This window comes from Podarcis raffonei, chromosome 8, assembly GCF_027172205.1.
Source record: "Podarcis raffonei isolate rPodRaf1 chromosome 8, rPodRaf1.pri, whole genome shotgun sequence".
NCBI classification, from domain to species: domain Eukaryota; kingdom Metazoa; phylum Chordata; class Lepidosauria; order Squamata; family Lacertidae; genus Podarcis; species Podarcis raffonei.
In genome coordinates, this window is record NC_070609.1 from 81,349,052 (window position 1) to 81,371,138 (window position 22,087).

Genomic DNA, 22,087 nt, shown 5'->3' on the forward strand with positions numbered 1-22,087 from the left:
TGTGTGCTCCCGTTTGAGCCTTGCACTCTCTATGTGCTCAGAGATAACTTTTGAAGCGGCTTTGGGTCTCACACGGTGCTGAGTTCAGCCCCTGCTCTGCATCTGGGTCCGGAGCAGGGAGACTGGGATGGGGTGGGGAAATCTGAGCTTGAGGAAGGCAGAGCCCAGCCCATAAGCTCCGGCCTGGAAGGGGCTCAGGGTGGGGGGCGGCAGGGCAATATTGGGTGCCCTCTGCTCACGGGCTCGGCCTCACCTGTCTCTCCTGCAGGCTTCTACACGGCTTGGCTCCTCCCGGCCGCCATTGTCGGCACTTTGGTCTTCCTTGCCGGCCTCTTCACCATGGGGACAAACACGCCAGCGTGAGTGGGGCACGTGATGTGGGGAGGAGGGCAGTCAGATTGTGGGAGAGCCTGCATGTCTCGGGGCATGACACCCCCCTTTCCAAGCATCCCTTTCCAAACCCTCATCCTGCATCTTGGGCCCCATGGGGTGGGAAGCTCCATCTCTTTTATGACTGTGCATCAGGCAGAAGTTCAACTGGTGAAGAATTTCCTAGGCTGCATCTGCATGGGCAGGAGGGGACAGGCCACACATTGGGCCTTCAGTGCTGCCTTGGTGGGTGGGTGTCCCAGAAGCATAGCTGTCAACTTACAGATTTGAAAATAAGGGATCAGCAGCCAAAATAAGGGATTTTAGTCAACCAGCTGAAATACGAAGTTAAAAGGGACCAGATAATTTGGGAGAGCAGCGCCGGTTTTTAGCCCTTCGTTTCCAGAGGTTGCTGCTCAAGACACCAGCTGATGAAACGCTGCAGTTAAATAACTACAAGCAGCAACCACTTTTCGCGCAAAACGAAGCCCAAGCTATGAAGATGCTGCTGCGGTTCTGTATCTTTTCTCTCGTGCTCCATCTGCAGCTCTCAGTTCCATCAGGCAGGAAGGGGGGGGGGGAAGCGCCTGAAGTAAACCCGCAGACCAGCCCATCTATGCTACTCTACCACTACAAATCTATGGGAGAAGCGCTTGTGATCCTTCCCTTGTAGCCCTTGGAACACCTGCCCGCGCCTCCGCCGCCTCCTCTTCCTCCTCTCTCTGAACTGCTTTCTCTATGGTTGCCCTCGCTCTCCTCTCAAGGCTCCTCAGCAATGGGCCACGTCAGGCTGCCCATCTCATCCGGGTCCTTCGGCGGCACAACCGCAGTACGGCCTAGCAGGAGGGGGAGCGGCAGTGACAAGCAGAGGGGAGGCCCCAGGCAGAGACGCTCAATTCGGCGGCCGCAAGGAGGATAGCGGCAGAAGGGCCCGAGGCTCCTGCAAGTCCCGGTGGGGAGGGGCTCCCGGGGGCCATGGCTGGTGAGAGGAGGCCGTAGGGGGGCGGGCCGGGCAGCCAAGCAACACAATTGGAGCCTCCCTCCTCCCTGGCCGGCAGGGAGGGAGGGAGAGGAGCTGCTTCCTTTGAAACCTGGGAAATTAAAGGGACATCCATCAATAAGGGACAGCAGCGGGACATGGCGCTGGGATAAGGGACTGTCCCTCCAAATAAGGGACACTTGCCAGCTATGCCCAGAAGCACCTGGCTGTTGGAAACAGACCACCTTGGAAAAACAGCTGAAAGGAGTGTCCGAGTCCTGAGATTTCTGAAGGCTGAGGAACAAGGAGTAAGAGAGAAATAACCTCCTCGGTGCAAGCACCTAGTTAGTCACCGAAGAAAACACAATGCAGAGCTCTCTTTTTTCAAAATAATTATATCAAGAGGAATAAACGCAGGTTCCTTTATCCTCTGTCCATCACGCTCCATCACGCAGAGCACGATGGGCTGCCTCGCCCTGATCCTGCCGTTTCAGCTGCAAATGCCAGGTGCTGGAGTTATGCAGCAGTGGAGAGGACTTGGCGCCCTGCTTCTGGGTTTCTGGCTGCCCCCCTGTTGGAAGCAGGATACTGGGTTGGGTTAGATCAGGGAGTGGATTCTTCCTTGTCTGCCTTTTCCCATTCCTGCCCTCTGACCCAGGATCCTGGTCCTCTCTGGCCTCAGAGAGGTGATTGTGCCAACTCTGGGCAAAGGAAAGGGCATCTCCAGATGCCTAGATTGCTTCATGCACAAAGAAGTTATTTCCAGTTATTTTAAGAAAAACACCACTTCCTGAGTCAGATTTAAGCTGAAGGGGACCCAGCTGGCGTTGAGTGTAGTGATCCGGTGGGATTGCTATGAGAAATTATAAAAAATATGAAGCAAGCCATTTGTGTCAGCTATGAAAGCATTGCGTTGACTAGGTTTGAGCCATTATGATATGATTTCTGATCAATCCAGGCCTCTGCATCCATGTCCTATTTCTCTGCCTGAAAGGCACGTATATGCATTCGAAACACAGGCCAGTTGCTTCATCAGGCATCCTGGGTCATAAAGATAGTAGGTAACTTTGATGTACTGTAGATTTGTTAATCTTTAGATAGATCTTAAGGGCGCAGAAGAGAGTTCACAAGGAGATGGCAAATGCTTCCATCCTTCCTCTCCTGTTTATGACCTCTGGAGTTTGCTGAATGCATTCCTCCTTTTAGTCCTATTTTATTTACTCTGAACTACGTATGCATGCTCAAATTAGCTCTTTGTAGTTTTAACTTTGTCCCCACGTGGGGATTTTTGAAATGCTCAGAGGAAATCTGATTGGTTCTTACGAACACTGTGTAAAAAGTTCTTTCGTGAATAAAACGACCTGGGCCAAGGGGTGGACAGGATTATTATTAGTATTTGCACTGCCTCCCAGAGTCTTGCTGGTCAAGCCTCGTGTGTATTTTATTAACCAGAGTCCAATCCTTCCTTGCTTTGGGAGCGCTATAGTTGAGCATCATGAAACACACCTTGGGTGAGTCCCCCGCCCGCCCCCCAACCCTGAGTGACATCCTCCACTGACACTCTTCTCTTCCCCAGGCAAGAGATCTGCAGCAGTGGGGGCCAGTTCCTCATGTGCCCCCTGTGTGACACCTGCGGCAACTGGAACCTCTCTGAGATCTGCCCCATGGCAAAGGTGAGGAGACTTCCTGGCTGCTGGGCCTTCTGGGGGTTGTTCGGGGGGGGGGAGAATGGGAGGCAGGGCATGTGGTGACGTCACAGAGAGCCAAGTAGCTCTCTCTGTCTGGCGTGGAAATGCAACGGATTGCCTGCTCCCAAAGTGGAGCTCCCAAAGTCTTTCTTTAAAAAAAAATAATAAAAAAAAATTTAAAATAAATAAAATAAAACTGGTTTTTCAAATTACAGTTTTACAATCACATATCCAGCATACAACATAAAAACAAGATTTTTTGGAATCTCCTGGACTTCCCTCCTCCCCTTTGTGGCTCCTATTATTAGTCCTTTCCTCCTGCATCTTTTAGGGACGCGGGTGGTGCTGTGGGTTAAACCACAGAGCCTAGGGCTTGCTGATCAGAAGGTCGGCGGTTCGAATCCCCGCAACAGGGTGAGCTCTCGTTGCTCGGTCCCTGCCCCTGCCAACATTGCAGTTTGAAAGCACCTCAAAGTGCAAGTAGATAAATAGGTCCGCTCCGATGAGAAGGTAAACAGCGTTTCCGTGCACTGCTCTGGTTCGCCAGAAGCGGCTTAGTCATGCTGGCCACATGACCTGGAAGCTGTACGCCGACTCCCTCGGCCAATAAAGCGAGATGAGCGTTGCAGCCCCAGAGTCGGTCACGACTGGACCTAATGGTCAGGGGTCCCTTTACCTTTACCTTTACCTGCATCTTTTATGATAATCCAGATCTTTTACATCTCCGTTTATGTTCAAAATTCACCTTTAAACTACAAGTGTTAGTCCAATTCTACTAACGATTTTAGCAGCTTACAATTAATTATAATCCCCTCCATTCTTTATTAAAATTTTTGGTCTTCCTAATTTCTGATTCTTCCGGTCATTTTGGCCATTTCAGCATAGTCCATCAACTTAATCTGTCATTCTGGTCGGGACTTTATCTTCTTTCCATCTCTGGGCCAATAACATCTGAGCAACCGTGGTTGCATACATAAATAGGCTTTTCTGCTCCATTGGGATTTTGGTACCTAAAATTCCTCAAAGAAAGGCTTTGGGGTTGTTGTTGTTTTGGAAAAGGTTATTTTAAACATTTTACAGGTTCTCTCCCTGGTTAACAAGTTCAGGCAAGCCAGCCTTTGGTGACCTCAGTTCCCCCATCTGCAGAATGGGAACCATAGTGATCTATAAAGGATATTTGTTTTGCTTTGTTTTGAAAAACGTTCGTTCGTCATTCATCTATTCAGTCGCGGCAGCCTTGCACCCAGCGTGGCTCAGGAATGCTAAGAACCCTCCAAATCAGTGCAGTTTTCAAAGGCGCAGCCCACAACTTTCATTAAATCAGTCAGTTTTATTGCACGTAGCCAAAGGCTGCTGCGATGTACAATCTTGATTCGAAATGGCGCACGGCTGTATCCAAATATTGGCCCAAACCTGCTCCTTCCTCTCAAGCCAATTTGGTTAGGATCTCTTTAAGAGGTGCCTAATACATGGAGCAAGGGACGCGGGTGGCGTTGTGGGTTAAACCACAGAGCCTAGGACTTGCCGATCAGAAGGTTGGCGGTTCGAATCCCCGTGACACGGTGAGCTCCCGTTGCTTGGTCCCTGCTTCTATCAACCTAGCAGTCCGAAAGCACATCAAGTGCAAGTAGATAAATAGGTACCACTCCGGCGGGAAGGTAAACAGTGTTTCTGTGCGCTGCTCTGGTTCTCCATAAGCGGCTTAGTCATGCTGGAAGCTGTACACCGGCTCCCTCGGCCAGTAAAGCGAGATGAGTGCCGCAATCCCAGAATCGGCCACAACTGGACCTAATGGTCAGGGGTCCCTTTACCTTTACCTTTAATACATGGAGCACAAAACCTTTTCCCCAAAACGGGCAAGGGCACGGCGTAGCTACCACTGGGTGGATCTAAATCCATTGGAGTGTCTGTATGGCAGCTGTTCCTGGACGTCTTCTCCCCCCTCTCCTGTTCTGAGCACAGGTGGGCTACCTCTTTGACCACCCAGGGACCGTCTTCTTCAGCATCTTCATGTCCTTCTGGGCCGTGACCTTCCTGGAGTACTGGAAGCGGAAAAACGCCACGTTGGCCCACCACTGGGACTGCATGGACTTCCAGGAGGACGAGGCAAGTGGGAGGCAGATTGGGGCCTGCCAGGCCTCCCTCAACCCACCTTTTAGCTGGGGAGGGGGGCGGTGAACTTAGGCAGTGTTCCCTCCGGCAGCAAAAGCAAAAAGCAGAAGCAGTTTTGCTGCACTAGCCACTTTAAAGCCCTAAATGGCCTTTGTCCAGTAGACCTGAAGGAGCGTCTCCACCCCCATCATTCTGCCCGGACACTGAGGTCCAGCGCCGAGGGCCTTCTGGCGGTTCCCTCATTGTGAGAAGCAAAGCTACAGGGAACCAGGCAGAGGGCCTTCTCGGTAGTGGCACCCGCCCTGTGGAGCGCCCTCCCATCAGATGTCAAAGAAATAAACAACAATCAGACTTTTAGAAGACATCTGAAGGCAGCCCTCTTTAGGGAAGATTTTAATGTTTAACAGACCACTGTATTTTAGTACTTTGTTGGAAGCCGCCCAGAGTGGCTGGGGAAACTCAGCCAGATGGGCGGGGTATAAATAATAAACTATTATTATTATACTGAATGGTTTAGTTTATGTAAACTACGCTGGGATCTATGGCATGCAAACTGAACCATGGGAAGAGAGGAAAGGAAGTCACTGATATTTTAACATTGTTTAAATGAATATTCTAAAATGTAAAATAAAAAAAATATACAAAAAGAAAAGGAACAAAAATATAAATGTACCAAGGTAGGGCACAGCAACAGAACACCCTAAACACATTCACAAAATGGTCATTTTAATGACCTCGTGGTCCATTCCAGCTCTGCGATTCTGTGAAGCACAAGGCTTGTAATATAATCCTAAACATCTCCGCACAGTGTTAAACACCATTTGCGTCCAAGGGTTTTCACCTTTGTTTAGGAATCCGAGAGCTCTGTGTTCCCCAACCCCACTTTGTTTTTTTTATATATAGATGTTTATTAAAGTTTTACAAAACATATATCACATATAGCAAAACAAGAACAAAAACAACAGACAAAAAATACACAACACAAAAAAGAAGAAAAAGAAAAGAAAATTCCACTTTTAAATTTCAAAATTCCATATCCCTCTTTCCTGACCTCCTCACATCTCCCTTTTTTGTATTCCTCTTTATTCCGTCAAATTCAGCAAATTCTAACCCTTTTTCCAATCTCATTTATAATTATATATTTCCAGTTGTTATGTCTCTAATTTCCCTTATCTTGATCCTTTACTCCACCTTATATACTTTGACATAATATTATTCTAGTCATACCCCCTCCTTTTTTTAAAAAAATCTTCTTTTCATATCTCTTTTAACCATACCCAACCCCACTTTGTCCCCAGATGCCGTTGCATAGCATTTTGTAGAGGTGGAAGACACTCCCAAGGATCATCTATCCCAACCCCGTACGATGCAGGAATAGCAGCTAAAGAATCCCTGGCAGATGGCTGCCCAAGCCCTGCTTTAAAATCCTCCAAGGAAGGGAGAGCCCAACACCTTTCAGCCTTCGTCTCTCCATCTCAACCTCTCTCTGTCTCTCCTTACCCCAGGAGCGTCCTCGGCCAGAGTTTGCCGCCATGGCCCCCCGCATGGAGCAGAATCCCGTCACGGGGGTGAAGGAGCCGTACTTCCCTGAACGTGACCGTCTCTCCCGCATCCTGACGGGATCCATGGCCATCATCATTATGGTGAGGGGAATCCCCTGCCCCGAGGACATGCCAGACAGAGGCCCGGGCTGCGGGGCTGGGCTGAGCTGAGAGGCTTCCGGTCTCAGCGCTGATCCTGAACGCTTTGCTTCTCCCGTCAGCTCTGTGTGGTGATGATCTTCCTCGTGTCGGTGATCATGTACCGAGGAATTGTCAGCACCATGATGTACCACACAGGGAACACGATCTTGATGACCCAGGTGAGAGAAGAGGGGCCGTGAGGCCTGGTCCACCCCCCCCCCTTAGAGACATTGAACCCTGAATGTTCAGCGATGGATTTTGTAGGGGAACGGTTGTGTGCAAAGCGTATGGTGCGTTCTCCCCCGCACTGCCGAATTCTGGGAAGTGTAGCTGACCCCTCATAGAGCTACAATTCCCAACATCGTTAAAATCATTAGTAGGATTGGAGTATCACTTGTAGTTTAAGGGTGAATTCTGGACGTAATGGAGATATAAAAGATTTGGATCATCATAAAAGATGCAGGAGGAAATTATTAATAACAGGACCCACAAAGGGGAGGAGGGAAATCCAGGAGATTCTTTGGAATCTTGTTTTTATGATTTATGTTTGATGTATCTCTGTAAAATTTTAATTTGAACAACCAAATAATTAAAAAAAACACAACCACAATCCGCAGCATCATTAAAACTACAGTTCCCGGAATTTGGGTGTGTATGCTCCTCTCTAAATGTGCTAAATGTGTATGCAATCAAAGTCTATCTCTCTTTCTTTCTGCCTCTCTCTTTCTCTCCCTCTTTCTGTTTTGCATTCTCTGGATAGACATATAAAAAGTCCAGGCAGAATTCTCCTGCAGTTAGGGTTGGATTTTAGATTGTAAGCCCCTCAGTGGCAGAGACCTGCCCCTCTCATCCTCTGCCAGGCACACTGGGCATTCAGACATGCAGTAAGGGCTCCTCCACACTTCCCTTGTCCTGCTGCTCTTTCTTGCTCAGTTGGAACAAACAGCAATTTGGGTTTTCTGCGGATTGACCTTTGCTCCAATTTAGCACTACAGAGAGGATTTTCCTTGTGTGTCGAGTTTGAGCCCAGGGGGTCTCTGTGGTCTAGGCCAGTGTTCCCCAACCTTGGGCCTCCAGCTGTTTTTGGACTACAACTCCCATCATCCCTCGCTAGCAAGACCAGTGGTCAAGGATGATGGGAATTGTAGTCCAAAAACAGCTGGAGGCCCAAGGTTGGGGAACACTGGTCTAGGCTATTGGGTTCCCCTTCCTTTCTGTGTGTTTTAAGGAGGGAGAGAATTCGCTGGTCTTTGGAGACGACTGGGGTGGCGACGTTCTGTCTTTTCCCTGCAGGCGGGGAACATTGCTAACATCAGCAGCTGCATGGTGAACCTGGTGCTCATCCTCCTCATGAGTCAGGTCTACACCTCTCTGGCTGAGAAGCTCACCAGGTGGGGTGAGTCTGAGATGCCAACCCCCCACCCCACCCCGATTCCCCAGCAAGCCCAGACTCTGTCCCTATTCTGTCCCTGCATTGCCACTGCCAACTGGCTGAGCTCAGTTCATGAGGCTCCCTTTGTGCATGATGGGGCGGTGGCCTGCAAAATGCCCCTTGGGGATTTCTGGAGCACGAGCAGCTCCTCCGCCATGGGGCTGGCTGCCCCCCATCTCCCCTTCTCCTGCTCCTCCTCCTTCCTCTCTGGCCAACATGCCTCCCGGCCACCCTATACTGGGCTGTCCCCTTTTGCAGAAATGCACCGGACTCAGACGCAGCATGAAGACGCCTTCACCTTCAAGGTCTTCATTTTCCAGTTTGTCAACTTCTACTCCTCCCCGTTCTACGTGGCCTTCTTCAAGGGCAGGTGAGGCTGCTAGTCTCTAGACCCCTTGCACAGGGGCAGGGAAACAACCCCAGTCGGCAGGGAGGGAGGGACTTCCTAGCCACGGAGCGTGAGCCCTGCTTCGCCATGACTGTGGCTACAAGGAGGCATGTCGTGGGGCTCCACCACTTGGGCTGGGCACCCCCAACTCCCCACTTCCTCTATGGCTTTGCCTTCTCCCCATGGGGCTCTCAGCCTCCCCTGGGCTCTCCCAGTACAGAGCTGGAGCTGCCATTTTGAGTGTTCTCCCATTGCGGGAGTGAGGCTTCCAAACCCCAGGCAGACCCTTCGCTTTGTCCCAGCAGGTTTGTGGGGTACCCCGGCCAATATGGAAAACTCCTGGGCATGAGGAACGAAGACGTAAGTACCAGGGCAGGGGGCAAGTCTTCTCTCTTGCCTCGGTCTGGGCACTGCCCACCTGGCGGGCTCTGCATCCAGATGCTGGAGCCAGGCAGGTCCTTCTCCAAAGAGTTTGCTGCAGGTGTGTGTGTGCGCACGCACGCACGCACGCACACATACATGTTTGGGTTTCTCCTGCCGTCACCCCAGATCAAACCGTGTTTTTTTCTTTTTTTAAATCTGCAAGGTTCAACTTTAATTGGAGGGTTGTGATTTAAGAGCTCACTTGTTCATGTTTGTTTTAGATTATTTTGGTTCTCGTTTCTGTTTTAGGTATTGGCATGCATACATACATACATACATACATACATACATACATACAGTGGTACCTCGGGTTAAGTACTTAATTTGTTCCGGAGGTCCATTCTTAACCTGAAACTGTTCTTAACCTGAAGCACCACTTTAGCTAATGGGTCCTCCTGCTGCCACTGCGCCACCACTGCACGATTTCTGTTCTCATCCTGAAGCAAAGTTCTTAACCCGAGGTACTATTTTTGGGTTAGCGGAGTCTGTAACCTGAAGCATATGTAACCCGAGGTACCATGGTACATACATCATTTTTTTTTGCATGCCCCCTTTCCTTAGTTCAAACCATGCTCAAGGCAGCTGGCAGCATGAAAAAAATACATAACTACAACGTGACAAAAGTAGTCATAAACAATAAACAGAGCATTAAAAACACAAAAACAAACTGAACTATTTCCACATAAATCACAAAAAATAGAGATACAAAAAAACCAGCATCAGCAACCCCCACAACAAAAGGTCCCAAACAACACTCCAGCCCAAGAGTGACAAACAAAGCATTAAAGATTTTTCAAAGCACCCAGGGTCCTGCCACGGCTGTTTGGCTAAAGGCAGAATTGGGATTTCTTATTTTCAGGGGGAAATGGTCCTTCTGGGAGCTGTTTCCTTGGGGCACAGGGTTTCCAGACTCGCTCCCTAGAGCTCTGCTGACGTCCTCCCCTTCTCCCTGCAGTGCGGTCCTGGCGGATGCCTGATTGAGCTGGCCCAGCAGCTCTTCATCATCATGGTGGGGAAGCAGATTGTCAGCAACATCCAGGAGTTTCTGATTCCGTGAGTTGCCAGCTGCAGGGAGAAGGAAGACCGGGCAGGTCCAGAGATAGACCGGCAGGTCCAGGGAGGGTTGCTCATGGAAACAGAGTACCCCACAAAACCTAATGTTTTTTGGGGTCCCTTTCAACTGGAGCCCCTCTCCCCTGCTCCGATGCCTCTCTTGTCCATTTCTTCCCCTGCAGGAAGCTGAAATCCTGGCGCCAGAAGAGGAAGCTGGCCCGGGTGCGAGGGGGTCAGATCTGCCAGGAGCCCAAGCGCTGGGAGGAGGATTATGAACTGATTGAGTGCGAAGGCCTCTTTGAGGAGTACCTGGAGATGGGTAAGCAGGAGGGAGGGCCGAGCCAGTTCGGGTTATTACCCCGCACAAGCCAGTCCATTTTCTGATCACTTTCACTTTTGCAAAACGTCCTGTTTTTTGTGGGGTGGCAGGTTCGTTGCACGAGAACTCCCAGGCCACTATAATGGCCCAGTTGCTGGGATGCGACTGGATCCCAGGCAAAAACAAGGCTGGGAGGTGTTGCGTTCTGAAGGCAAAGGAAAGGTGTGCTGGTCCTGGGGGGTTACCGTGCGGCATGGTCCGAGTCCAGTCCAAGGTCGAGGGTGTGGTATGGAGGCTGTCCATTAAGGCTGAAGCGGGGTCCAAGACAAGGAGTCGGGGGAGGTCAGGAACTCTGGCAGAAGAGCAGGACAGGGTGCAGGCAGGAACAGGCTACCAACAATGTTGCTCCCGCAACCTGGGACTGGGCTGGCTGGCTTTTATCGATACGATATGATACTATATCTTTATTGTCATTGTCCCTTGCAGAACAATGAAATTGAAAACTACATAAAACTACATAAAACTACATAAAAGCTACATAAAAGTGCTACAAAACTACATAAAACATTCAAACCCCCCTAAAAACTCTAAAACCCCATTTTAAAAAACACTATACTACAGAGACCCCTTATGCTGCGTTTAGAACCAGAATTGCATTAGCGTAGAAACTGTTTTTCAGGCGGCTAGTCCTGGCCTTTATAACCCTATACCTTCTTCCAGAAGCTAGAAGCTGAAAGAGATCATTTCCGGGGTGCGTACTATCATGTGCTATCTCTGCCGCTTTCTTATGGCACCTGGCAGCAGGTGCATATCTCCTCTGAGGCATAGGACAGCCCCGGTCCACAGGTGACTCGCCTCTCCTGGCCTGGAGGCGAGCACTCCTCCTGCAAGAACTTAGTTCCCTCCGCCTCTCTGCCCTGAGCCTCTGCAGCTCAGGAGAGGCTAGAGGGTTACCGGACCCAGAGGCAACCTCACCTTCCCCTGATGGGGCTGAGAGTGGAGCACCTGCAGGCAATGCTCCATCGCCTCCGGAGCCAGAGCAGATTCAGCTGGTGTCTGCTCCTGAGGATCTGGCACAGGTGAGGGCCCTTCAGGTTCAAGCCCCAGCCACGGCTCAGCTGGTCCTGGAGGTGGGGACTCCTGTGCAGGCTGGGATTCCTCAGGTTCAGCCTCTGAATCCAATTCCCAGGCCATCACAAAAGGACTGGACCCTGATTAATAAAATAGACGCGAGGTTTGGCCAGCAAGACTCTGGGAGGCAGTGCCTACCCCCTGGCCCAGGTCGTTTTATTCACAAAAGAAATTTTTACGCAGCGTTCGTAAGAACCAATCAGATTACCTCTGAGCATTTCAAAAAACCCCATGTGGGGACAAAACCAGATCAGAGGAAGCCTCTTAACTGCAAAGAACTATTTGTGCATGCATACATGTTTTAGGGTAAATAAAACAGGAATCAAGGAGGAATGCATTTAGCAAACCCCGGAGGTCATAAACAGGCAGTAAACAGGACAGAGAAAGATAGGCATTTACCACTTCCAGGAACTTTCCTCCTGGCCTAAGGATTAACAAAAGCTACATCAAAGCTACCGTCTATCTTTATGGCCCAGGATGCCTGGTGAATAAATGGTCTGTGTAGAATGCTCTATAGGTGACTGTCAGGCAGAGAAAATGGGCAGAGGTGCAGAGGCTTGTGGGAATGAATCAGAACTCATGTCAAATGACCCAAGCCCAGTCAAAGCAATGCTTTCATTGCTGACACAATAGCTTGCTTCATTTTTCGAATAATAATAATAATAATAATAATAATAATAATAATAATAATAATTTATTCTTTGTACCCCGCCCATCTGGCTGGGCCTCCCCAGCCACTCCAACAAAGACCAAAAATACATTAAAATGTCACACATTAAAAACTTCCCTGAACAGGGCTGCCTTCAGATGTCTTCTGAATGTCAGGTAGTTGTTTATCTCTTTGACATCTGATGGGAGGGCGTTCCACAGGGTGGGTGCCATTACCGAGAAGGCCCTCTGCCTGGTTCCCTGTAACCTCACTTCTCGCAATGAGGGAACTGCCAGAAGGCCCTCAGAGCTGGACCTCAGCGTCTGGGCAGAACGATGGGAGTGAGATGCTCCTTCAGGTATACTGAACCAAGGCCATTTAGGGCTTTAAAGGTCAATACCAACACTTTGAATTGTGCCCGGAAACATACTGGGAGCCAGTATAGGTCTTTCAAGACCGGGGTTATGTGGTCTTGGTTGCCGCCCCCTCATAGCAATCCCACCTGACCACCACAGGAAAGTGGAGATCGCTCCGTTCTCCTTCTGCCACCCCAGTTCCAGCTCAGAGCTGTATGTCAGGGGCCGGCAATGCCAGCCTCTATCCTGCCCCTTTCCTTTGGGGAGGGTTGTCGCTCTAACCCTGATGAGCTTCCCTGCTCTCCCTCAGTGCTCCAGTTTGGCTTCATCACCATTTTCGTGGCTGCCTTCCCGCTGGCTCCGCTCTTCGCCCTGCTCAACAACTGGGTCGAGATCCGCCTGGACGCCCAGAAGTTCGCCTGCGAGTATCGGCGCCCCGTGGCCGAGCGCGCCCAAGACATCAGCGTCTGGTTCTTCATCCTGGATGTCCTGGCCCAGATCTCCGTCATCGTCAACGTGAGTCCGGAAGGAACTCAATACCCCACCCTACCCATGAACCCACAAAGCTCAGAGCTTGGGGCAGGGGGCTTCACCACCCAGCAGCCCCACCCCCCAAAGCAGCTGGACCCCAAGCCGAGTCCAAGACAAGTAGCTGCTGGTGGGGGCTGCAGAAGCCCAAGAGGAAAAGCATTTCATCATAGAAGCATAGAATAGCAGAGTTGGAAGCAGAGTTATTCAATTTTTTTGACTTCCATCAATCATATCTGAACATTTTCCAATCTTTTCCACTTAATTTTGCATTTCTTACTTTCACTATTACATTTAAATATCATAACTAATATCTCTCTTCTTTTTCTTCTTTGCAATATTTCATTTATTCCTCCTTACAAAACTTCTTGTAGTCCTACTAATGTAATTTGTTGATTACAGTTGCTCTTCAAATAATTCCTATATTTCTTCCAATCTTCTGTGAATCTCTGGTCCCGCAGGTATCGAATCCTTCCTGTCATTTTGTCCAATTCTGCGTAGTCCATTAATTTCGGCTGCCATTCTTCTTTTGTCGGTATTTCTTCTTGCTTCCATTTCTGATTTCCTTTTTTTTTTTTTTGTCGCTGTTATTGCGTATAAAAACAGTTTAATGTCCTGTCTATTAATGTCCTCACTTATAATACCAAGGAAAAAATGCTTCTGGTCTTTTAAAAATTGTGTATTTCAACATCTTTTTCATCTCGTTATATATCATTTCCCAGAAGTTTTTTACTTTCTTACATTCCCACCACATATGATAAAATGATCCTTCTTTTCCTTTACATTTCCAACATTTATTACTTGTCATATACATTTTAGCTAATTTCACAGGTGTAATATACCATCTATACATCATTTTCATCATATTCTCTTTCAAAGCAATACATGCTGTAAATTTTATTCTTTCTTTCCACAACCTCTCCCATTCTTTTAGCTGTATATTATATCAAAAATCTTTTGCCCAGTGTATCATAACCGATTTCACGGCTCTTAATTTTCTTCTGGCTGACAGTGGTGGGAAGAGTGGTGCCAAGCGAATATCTTCATGTTACCCAAGTCCTGATTAGGCAGGGGGATTATTTGCATGGCAGGAAGTTGAGTCTGTGCCCGGTTTTCTATGAAAACTCTCTTACTTCTGTGGGACCTGGGCAGCCAGGCTGCAAGAGTAAGGGCTCAGGATCTGTGAGTTGTTCCCAGCATACGCAGGGATGCTGCACCTAGCTGCACCTTGACAGGGCCCCTAGATCTGTAGCATTCCCAAAGCAAGGAAGGATTGGACTCTGATTAATAAAATACACACGAGACTTGACAAGCAAGACTCTGGAAGGAGTGCCAACAATAATCCTGTCCACCGCTCGGCCCAGGTCGTTTTATTCACAAAAGAACTTTTTACACAGTGTTCGTAAGAACCAATCAGATTCCTCTGAAGATTTCAAAAAAACCCATGTGGGACAAAGTCAAAGTTAAAACTACAAAGAGCTAATTACCTACTTGAGCATGCATACATAGTTCAGAGTAAATAAAACAGGACTAGAGGAATGCATTCAGCAAAACCCTGGAGGTCATAAACAGGCAGGAAAGGAAGGATGGCAAGGAAAGAGTATTTGCCATCTCCTTGTGAACTCTCTTCCTGGCCCTTAAGGTAAAGGTAAAGGGACCCCTGACCATTAGGTCCAGTCGTGGCCGACTCTGGGGTTGCGGCGCTCATCTCGCTTTATTGGCCGAGGGAGCCGGCGTACAACTTCCGGGTCATGTGGCCAGCATGACTAAGCCACTTATGGTGAACCAGAGCAGTGCATGGAAACGCCATTTACCTTCCCGCCGGAGTGGTACCTATTTATCTACTTGCACTTTGACGCACTTTCGAACTGCTAGGTTGGCAGGAGCAGGGACTGAGCAACGGGAGCTCACCCCATCGCGGGGATTCGAACCGCCAACCTTCTGATCGGCAAGTCCTAGGCTCTGTGATTTAACCCACAGCGCTAAGATCAATCTAAAGATTAACAAACTACATCAAAGTAGCCTACTATCTTTATGTACTGAGGATGCCCGGTGAAGCAACTGGCCTGTGTTTAGAATGCTTATACATGCCTGTCAGGTGCAGAGGCTTATGGGATTCGATCAGAAACTTGTCAATGAATCAAACCCAGTCAACACAATGCTTTCATTGCTGAGACAAATGGCCTGCTCCATCTTTCATAATTCCTCATAGCAATCCCACCTGACCTCCACACTGGATATTTGCACCCCTACATAGATCACCCATTCCCCCCCCCCCATATGAGTCTCCTTGTCTCCCCACAGGCCTTCCTCATTGCCTTCACGTCGGACTTCCTCCCTCGCCTCCTGTACCAATACGAGTACGACAGCCACCTGCGCGGCTACGTGAACTTCACCCTGGCCTACGCCCCACCCAGTTTCGTGGACAGCAACCACACCATGTGCCGGTGAGAGCAGAGACCTCACCCCCCACCCCGCACAGCCCCAGGGAATGCATCCTGGCACACACATGCACGCCCAGCCCTGTTGATCCACGGAAATGGCATCTCCCCTCCCAGGTACAAGGCCTTCCGCGACCCCCATGGAAGCCAAACTCTCTTCTACTGGAAGCTGCTGGCCATCCGCCTGGGCTTCATCATCGCCTTCGAGGTGAGCGTCTTGAGGGGGTGTAGCTTAGTGGTAGGGCAGCCGCCCTGCATGCAGAGAGTCCCGGGTTCGAGCCCCGCCGGCAGCATTTCCAGGTCGGGCTGGGGGGAAACTTGCCTGCTTGAAATCCCGGAAAGCCACTGCTGCCAGTCCGTGTAGGCAGCACAGAGGCAGGTGGACCCAAGGGTTTGACTCAGTAGGGGGCTGAGGGGACATAAGCACATGGTAGGGCTAGCGGAATGGCAGCTGGCACTGGTAAGTGGGGGGAAATGAAGTTGGTGTCCTTCCTGGGGCAAGTGGCTGTATTTATGACTATTTACATGGGTGGCGCTGTGGGTTAAACCACAGAGCCTAGGACTTGCCGATCAGAAGGTCGGCGGTTTGAATCCCCGCGATGGGGTGAGCTCCCGTTGCTCAGTCCCTGCTCCTGCCAACCTAGCAGTTCGAAAGCACGTCAAAGTGCAAGTAGATAAATAGGTACCGCTCCAGAGGGAAGGTAAACGGCGTTTCCGTGCGCCGCTCTGGTTCGCCACAAGCAGCTTAGTCATGCTGGCCACATGACCCGGAAGCCGTACACCGGCTCCCTCGGCCAATAAAGCGAGATGAGCACTGCAACCCCAGAGTCGGCCACGACTGGACCTAATGGTCAGGGGTTCTTTACCTTTACCTTAAGGGCCAGGAAGAGAGTTCACAAGGAGATGGCAAATACTCTTTCCTTGCCATCCTTCCTTTCCTGCCTGTTTATTACCTCCGTTGCTCGGTCCCTGCTCCTGCCAACCTAGCAGTTCGAAAGCAAGTCAAAGTGCAAGTAGATAAACTCTGGCAGGAGTTCCATCTTAAATTGCTGATCAGAGTGGCCCGAGTGGCATCCCCTTTCGAACCAAGCCTCAGTTTTCCCATCTGTGGCATGGGGAGAATAACGCACACCGGCTTGTGGCTGAGCGTCACAAAGAGACTTTCCTCCCGGCTCCCAGCACGTGGTCTTCTTCTGCCTGCGCCTCATCGACTGGCTGGTCCCAGACATCCCCGAGTCCCTGGAGGTGAAGATCAAGCGGGAACGCTACCTGGCCAAGCAGGCTCTGGCCGACAACCAGGATGTGCTGCTGACGGTGAGTGGCGACTCCTCTCCCTCACCAGGTCAGTTTGCAAAAGAAGCACCTGCCTGTCCGTGCCGTCTTCTTGTTGCAAGACCAGAAACCCAGGAGCAGGAGCAGAGCGCAGAGGTGGGGTCTGCAGGAGGGGATTCTTCCACACAAACCCAGCCTGCTCCACTCACTCCCGAACATATTGCCTTGTGAGGAGGCGAGGTCCGCTCTTGGTCCTTGCTCCCCATTCATTATAATAATAATAATAATAATAATAAATTTTATTTATACCCCGCCCTCCCCAGCCAAGGCCGGGCTCAGGGCGGCTAACAACCAATAATAAAAACAAGTTGAATGAATACAACTTAAAAACAAGATTAAAATACAACATTAAAACATTAAAATGCAGCCTCATCACAGAAGGAGAAAGGAAAAAGGATAGAGGGGAAGGGGATCAAGTTGATTCCAAGCCAAAGGCCTGGCGGAACAACTCTTGTCTTACAGGCCCTGCGGAAAGAAATCAGATCCTGCAGGGCCCTGGTCTCATGAGGCAGAGCGTTCCACCAGGCCAGAGCCAGTGTTGAAAAAGCCCTGGCTCTGGTTGAGGCTAATCTAACTTACTTAGGGCCTGGGACCTCTAGGGTGTTGCTATTTATGGACCTTAAGGTCCTCCGGGGGGCATACCAGGAGAGGCGGTCCCGTAGGTACGAGGGTCCGAGGCCGTGAAGGGCTTTAAAGGTCAAAACCAGCACCTTAAATCTGATCCTGTACTCCACCGGGAGCCAGTGCAGCTGGAAAAGCACTGGGTGAATATGCTCCCATGGCAGAGACCCCGTGAGGAGCCTTGCTGCAGCAATCTGCACCCGCTGGAGTTTCTGGGGCAGCTTCAAGGGCAGCCCCACGTAGAGCGAATTACAGTAGTCAAGCCTGGAGGTGACCATCGCATGGATCACTGTGGCCAGGTCAGGGCAGGAAAGGTAAGGGACCAACTGCTTGATGCGGCGAAGGTGGAAAAATGTCCACCCAATAGGGTTGGGTGGAGGCTTGGTAGCATGTCCACAGAGAAGAGCACCTCTGGGCATAGGCAGAGTGCATTGCCTTTGCTCTCGGCACATCCAGGGCAAGGGGCTGGGGCGTCTCCACCGGGAGGTGTGGCTGACAAAACCAGAACTTATTTCTGCGTATTTGCTACACTCCCACAGTTGTGGAAGAGTTTGAGACTCTTTGGGCCTGAGAGAAGAGAAAGAGAGAGGTTGGATAGGGGCGGGGAGCCCCTTTTCCCCGCCCTCCCCTCCTGTGCCTTCCTGACCAATTCTCACTCCTCCTCGTTGCGTGAGAGGCGGCAAGGAATCAGAACTTCATCCTGCCTGGACAAGGCTGAGGAGCACCTGGGAGGCCACGTGCTGGAGTCTCGGGGCCTTCTGGGGACTGGCATAGCCACGAATCCGCTGCCCACAGAATCCTCTTGCATCGCTGCAAGAGAAGCCCCTCCGTGACTGGGCAGGGGGTGGGCCTGCAGTTGGCAGCTGGCAATCCCTGTTTCCCTTTCTGAAACTAAGCCCTGCCCCTGTTACTGGGTAGCTGTGCGCCATCTGTGTTGTGATGCTGTGGTGTGTCCGGTGTTGTGTTCCAGGCCATCCCACAAATTGTTTCTTCTCCGTGGCACCGTGGTCATCCATTCCCAGCCACGACTGTCTGGTGTGGCCCAGTGCCCTTGTGCTGGGTGTGGGCATGTTGGCCCGCTCCCACACTGGCTGTGTCACATGGAACCGCCGTGCCTCAGTGGCACTTGGTCCATGAGACACCGTCCTCCATCTGCAACCCAGCCACATCTCAGGGTCACTGCCCCCCTACTCACTGCTGCCAAACCATCACTCTTTTGCAGTTGTGATTTCTTGGTATGGCAACAAATTTAGGTTGTGGATCTGGCCCTCTTGTGTGAGGATCCCCCTTCCCCTCGGAGGCTGGTCTTCACTTAAGCAGAGTCTGAGAGTGCTGGGCCCCAGGACCTATTTCTTGATGCCAAGGCTGAGCCCTGGGTGACGAGCTAAGCAGGAACCAGGGTGAGGAGGGTTTTGTCCAACGGAAATAAGAGCCACAGAACCCACAGGCAGCCAAAATGGCACCCTCCAGGTGAGGCTGGGCTCCCAGTTCCTGTCAGTCCCCTCAACCAGCATGGCCAGTGCTCAGGGAAACAGCTTGGAGTCGTAGTTGCAACATTTGGAAGCTTCCCTGGGCCTCTGTGCTTTGGGGCGGATCTACACTCACTGTTTTTAACGTTAAGGAAGGGTTAAGGAATTGCTTTGATAACATATATGGACACATTACATCCTACTTTTAACACTCGTAATGCGTTATTAAAATGTGACACCAGAGCAGCCAGCAGGAGGGAGACAGTGTTTTGACGGGGGGGAAACCAAGGCAAAAAATGCTCTAATTCACAAGTATGTCCTGTGACATTTTAGAACGATAGATCTAATATTGTTCTAATAATGTTAAGCAGGTCAGTGTAGATCCAGCCTTGGAACAGCTTCTGGCAGAAACCTGAAAGCGCCCCATCCCAATTGGTCAGAAAAGGAAAACGAAACTTTCCTCTTTGTCCCCCGACCGCCGCTCTTGGTTCCCACAAACCTCTGAGCCTGCTGCCCTGGTTTTACATATTTGCGGTTACTGTTATTATTACCTCTTCCTCCTTTTCCTCCTCCCAATACAGCAAGCAGCCTTTTACCCAGCAGCGTGAACTAGCGCCCCCCGCAGGTGCAGCCACTTCTGACCACACACATCAGCTCTGTTGAAGAGGAGGTTCAGCCAAGGCAATGGAGGAAGGATTCCTCGAGGGCTCCATCACTGGCACAAACTCAGCCAAGAGTCTCGTGGCCCCTTCAAGGACCAGGAAGGTGGGCAAGAGAGGCTGGACTTGTGGGGTGAGGAGGGTTGCATGCCCTTTGCACCCCCCGCCACTGCTACAAGGAGGGCCACTTTGCTTCCGTGGCTGTCCTGAGGCCCTCCTGCCTAGCCTCTCTTCGCCTTCCCCTCTTGACCTTTTCCCTGCTCCTCAGAGATGGACCGCAGGGACTGTGGAAATGGCATCGCCAACAATTTCCCCACCCGAGTTCCTTTCCAACCCAACGGGAAGGGCTGATCCTTCTTCTGACGGCTTGGAGGACAGGCTGGCTTGCGTGGCCCCCTCCTTCCTAGGGCCATTGTCTCCCAGAAGCCTTTGCTTCACTTGAGGACAGGAGCGGGCGTTTCGGCAGCAGCGTCTCCTGGGCCAAGGAGAGAGGAGGCCGGGGTTGCACTTTTGCAGGCAAGGTCCTCTGCGGAGGGTTTCTACCACAGATTCCCTGATAAGAGGGATTGCGTCTGCAATATCAATCCAGTGTCTTTGTGGACCAGCCATTCCCGCCGCCACGGGCTGCTTCGAGAACTCACGCTTTCCGTGTTAAGATGTGTGGAAACGCCGTCCCTGCTGCAAAACCGAGTGAATGTGCTGTTTTGCTCACCTGCCTGCACTTCCCTTCTCAGGGGTTTGTGGAAGGGATGCCCTTAACTTGCAGGAACGGTGTTCTCCTGGGAGCATTGAGGGCCATAGCCATGCATGCAGAAATCCTCAAGGTGCAGCAGAGCTTCAGAGTGCGCACAGCTGAATATCGTTCATGTTTTGATCCTGCCCAAGGGGAAGCGAGGAAGTGGAAGGAGGTTGGAAGCAGGGCGCCTCCTCAAACAGAAACACTGGGCGCCTTCCACAAGAGCATCATCAGCCGACTCACTTTTTACGGTGCACCCACACAACGTGGCTGTTGAATTGTTGCGTTCCTGTGTCTTCTTTGCTCGCGTCCCCACCAACACCTGGCCTTTCTGGACTGGCAAAGTGCAAGTGAGGCTTGGAAGAGGGGCTCCTTTGCCTTGAGTTAGAAGCTTGCTGCTGTTTGTGGTTTCTTGCTCTGGTTTCTGTTCAGCCTCTCGGTGCCACACCCGGGGCTGTGCGGAACTACCATCTTAATCCCACACCCTCCTGATTGTGGAAAAGCAACGCCTCAAGCATGCCGAAGGACCCTCAAGCGGAGGACCCTCTGCGAGCACCGTGGCTTAGCGGGGAATTTGAAGCCAAGTCTACACCGAGCATTCTGTGTCCGCTGATCCTGAGGTTGGGCTGGTCCGGAAGGAGTCTGGAAGTCAGGCTGACCATTGAGTGTCACCCAGGCCTTCCCAGGCAGCTGGAGCAGCAGGCAAGGGACATTTTCATCAGAGGAGCAGAGGGACCGAGAAGGGCAGCCCTGGCAGCAGCTGGCACAGGAGGGCCAAAAAGGAAACCTCGAAACTTCAGGCGAGGAAGGGAGCCACAGCCAGCCTTCCCTGGCACTGGAGATTGTTGGTTCGCTGGCTGGTGGGTTTTATGTGAACTCAAAGCCACCCCTTCCTCTTCCTCCCCTCCCTCTCCTCTGGCAGGTTGCAGAAAAGCAGGAGGGGAATGGAGATGAACCCTCCATTGTTGTTCTTGCCTTGCAAATGAGCTGGGCTTAGGTTCCTGGAACAGCCCCTTTCCTGCCACAAAACCCCCTTTCAGCTCCAAGTCGGGAGCCTGTGAGATATGGGGCTGCAGACTGTAGGAGGGGAGGGGTGTGGCCTTGCTGATGATGATCTGGGAGGGTGGGGCATGCTGCATGCCGTGCACGATTATTGCTGCCCAGTGTAAACCCCCCTTCCTGCATGGTCTCTCTCTCTCTCCCACCCTCCAGCGGCAGCCAGAATTGCCCCACGTTCTGTATATCACACAGGAGAATGAATAAAATGTGGAGTAACCCTGTGCGTTCTTGGTGGGGCAGGGAAAGCAGGGGCAGAGCTTCTCCCCAGGCATTTTTGTACCTGAGGGGGTCAAGTTTCCCTTCCGAGGGGAGTCTTACCCAGGAGGGGCTCAGAAAAGAGGGGAGGGGTCCACTCTGTTCTCTCGTTCATCACCACCCCCACCCTCTGTGAGCCTCCAGGCGAGGGAAGGTTTGAAGACAAGCCAACAAGCAGCCTTGGCCCAGTCAAATAGCTCGGAGGATGCAGGGAAGTGTTCGGTGTAGACACAGGACAGCTGTGCCCCTCCAGATGTTGCCAGACTCCAGCTTGGCTTGTGGTCAGGGATGATGACGCAGTTGAGATACAGTGACTTCCCCCCATCACCGCGTCAGGGTGAGCCAAGTCTGGTTTGAAACAGATGAAGAATTGGCAACAACTGAGCATGTGCAGAGTTGCTTTGGC

At 51.0% G+C, this 22,087-nt stretch overlaps 1 protein-coding gene across 1 annotated transcript in view; it reads left to right on the plus strand.

Annotated features, from left to right (window-relative positions):
• LOC128419891 (anoctamin-7-like) overlaps window positions 1-21,255 on the plus strand; it is a 29,491-nt gene extending 8,236 nt beyond the window's left edge. Inside the window, exons 8-22 of the mRNA XM_053401113.1 lie at window positions 269-359; window positions 2,925-3,021; window positions 4,999-5,142; window positions 6,654-6,791; window positions 6,911-7,009; window positions 8,124-8,226; window positions 8,521-8,632; window positions 8,956-9,010; window positions 10,029-10,126; window positions 10,309-10,445; window positions 12,892-13,097; window positions 15,414-15,556; window positions 15,668-15,758; window positions 16,730-16,892; window positions 19,554-21,255. Of these exons, the coding sequence (XP_053257088.1) occupies window positions 269-359; window positions 2,925-3,021; window positions 4,999-5,142; window positions 6,654-6,791; window positions 6,911-7,009; window positions 8,124-8,226; window positions 8,521-8,632; window positions 8,956-9,010; window positions 10,029-10,126; window positions 10,309-10,445; window positions 12,892-13,097; window positions 15,414-15,556; window positions 15,668-15,758; window positions 16,730-16,892; window positions 19,554-19,585 (1,709 nt within the window). The 3' untranslated portion in view covers window positions 19,586-21,255. The remainder of the gene's footprint in view (window positions 1-268; window positions 360-2,924; window positions 3,022-4,998; window positions 5,143-6,653; window positions 6,792-6,910; window positions 7,010-8,123; window positions 8,227-8,520; window positions 8,633-8,955; window positions 9,011-10,028; window positions 10,127-10,308; window positions 10,446-12,891; window positions 13,098-15,413; window positions 15,557-15,667; window positions 15,759-16,729; window positions 16,893-19,553) is intronic.
• Window positions 21,256-22,087: the final 832 nt, after the last annotated feature.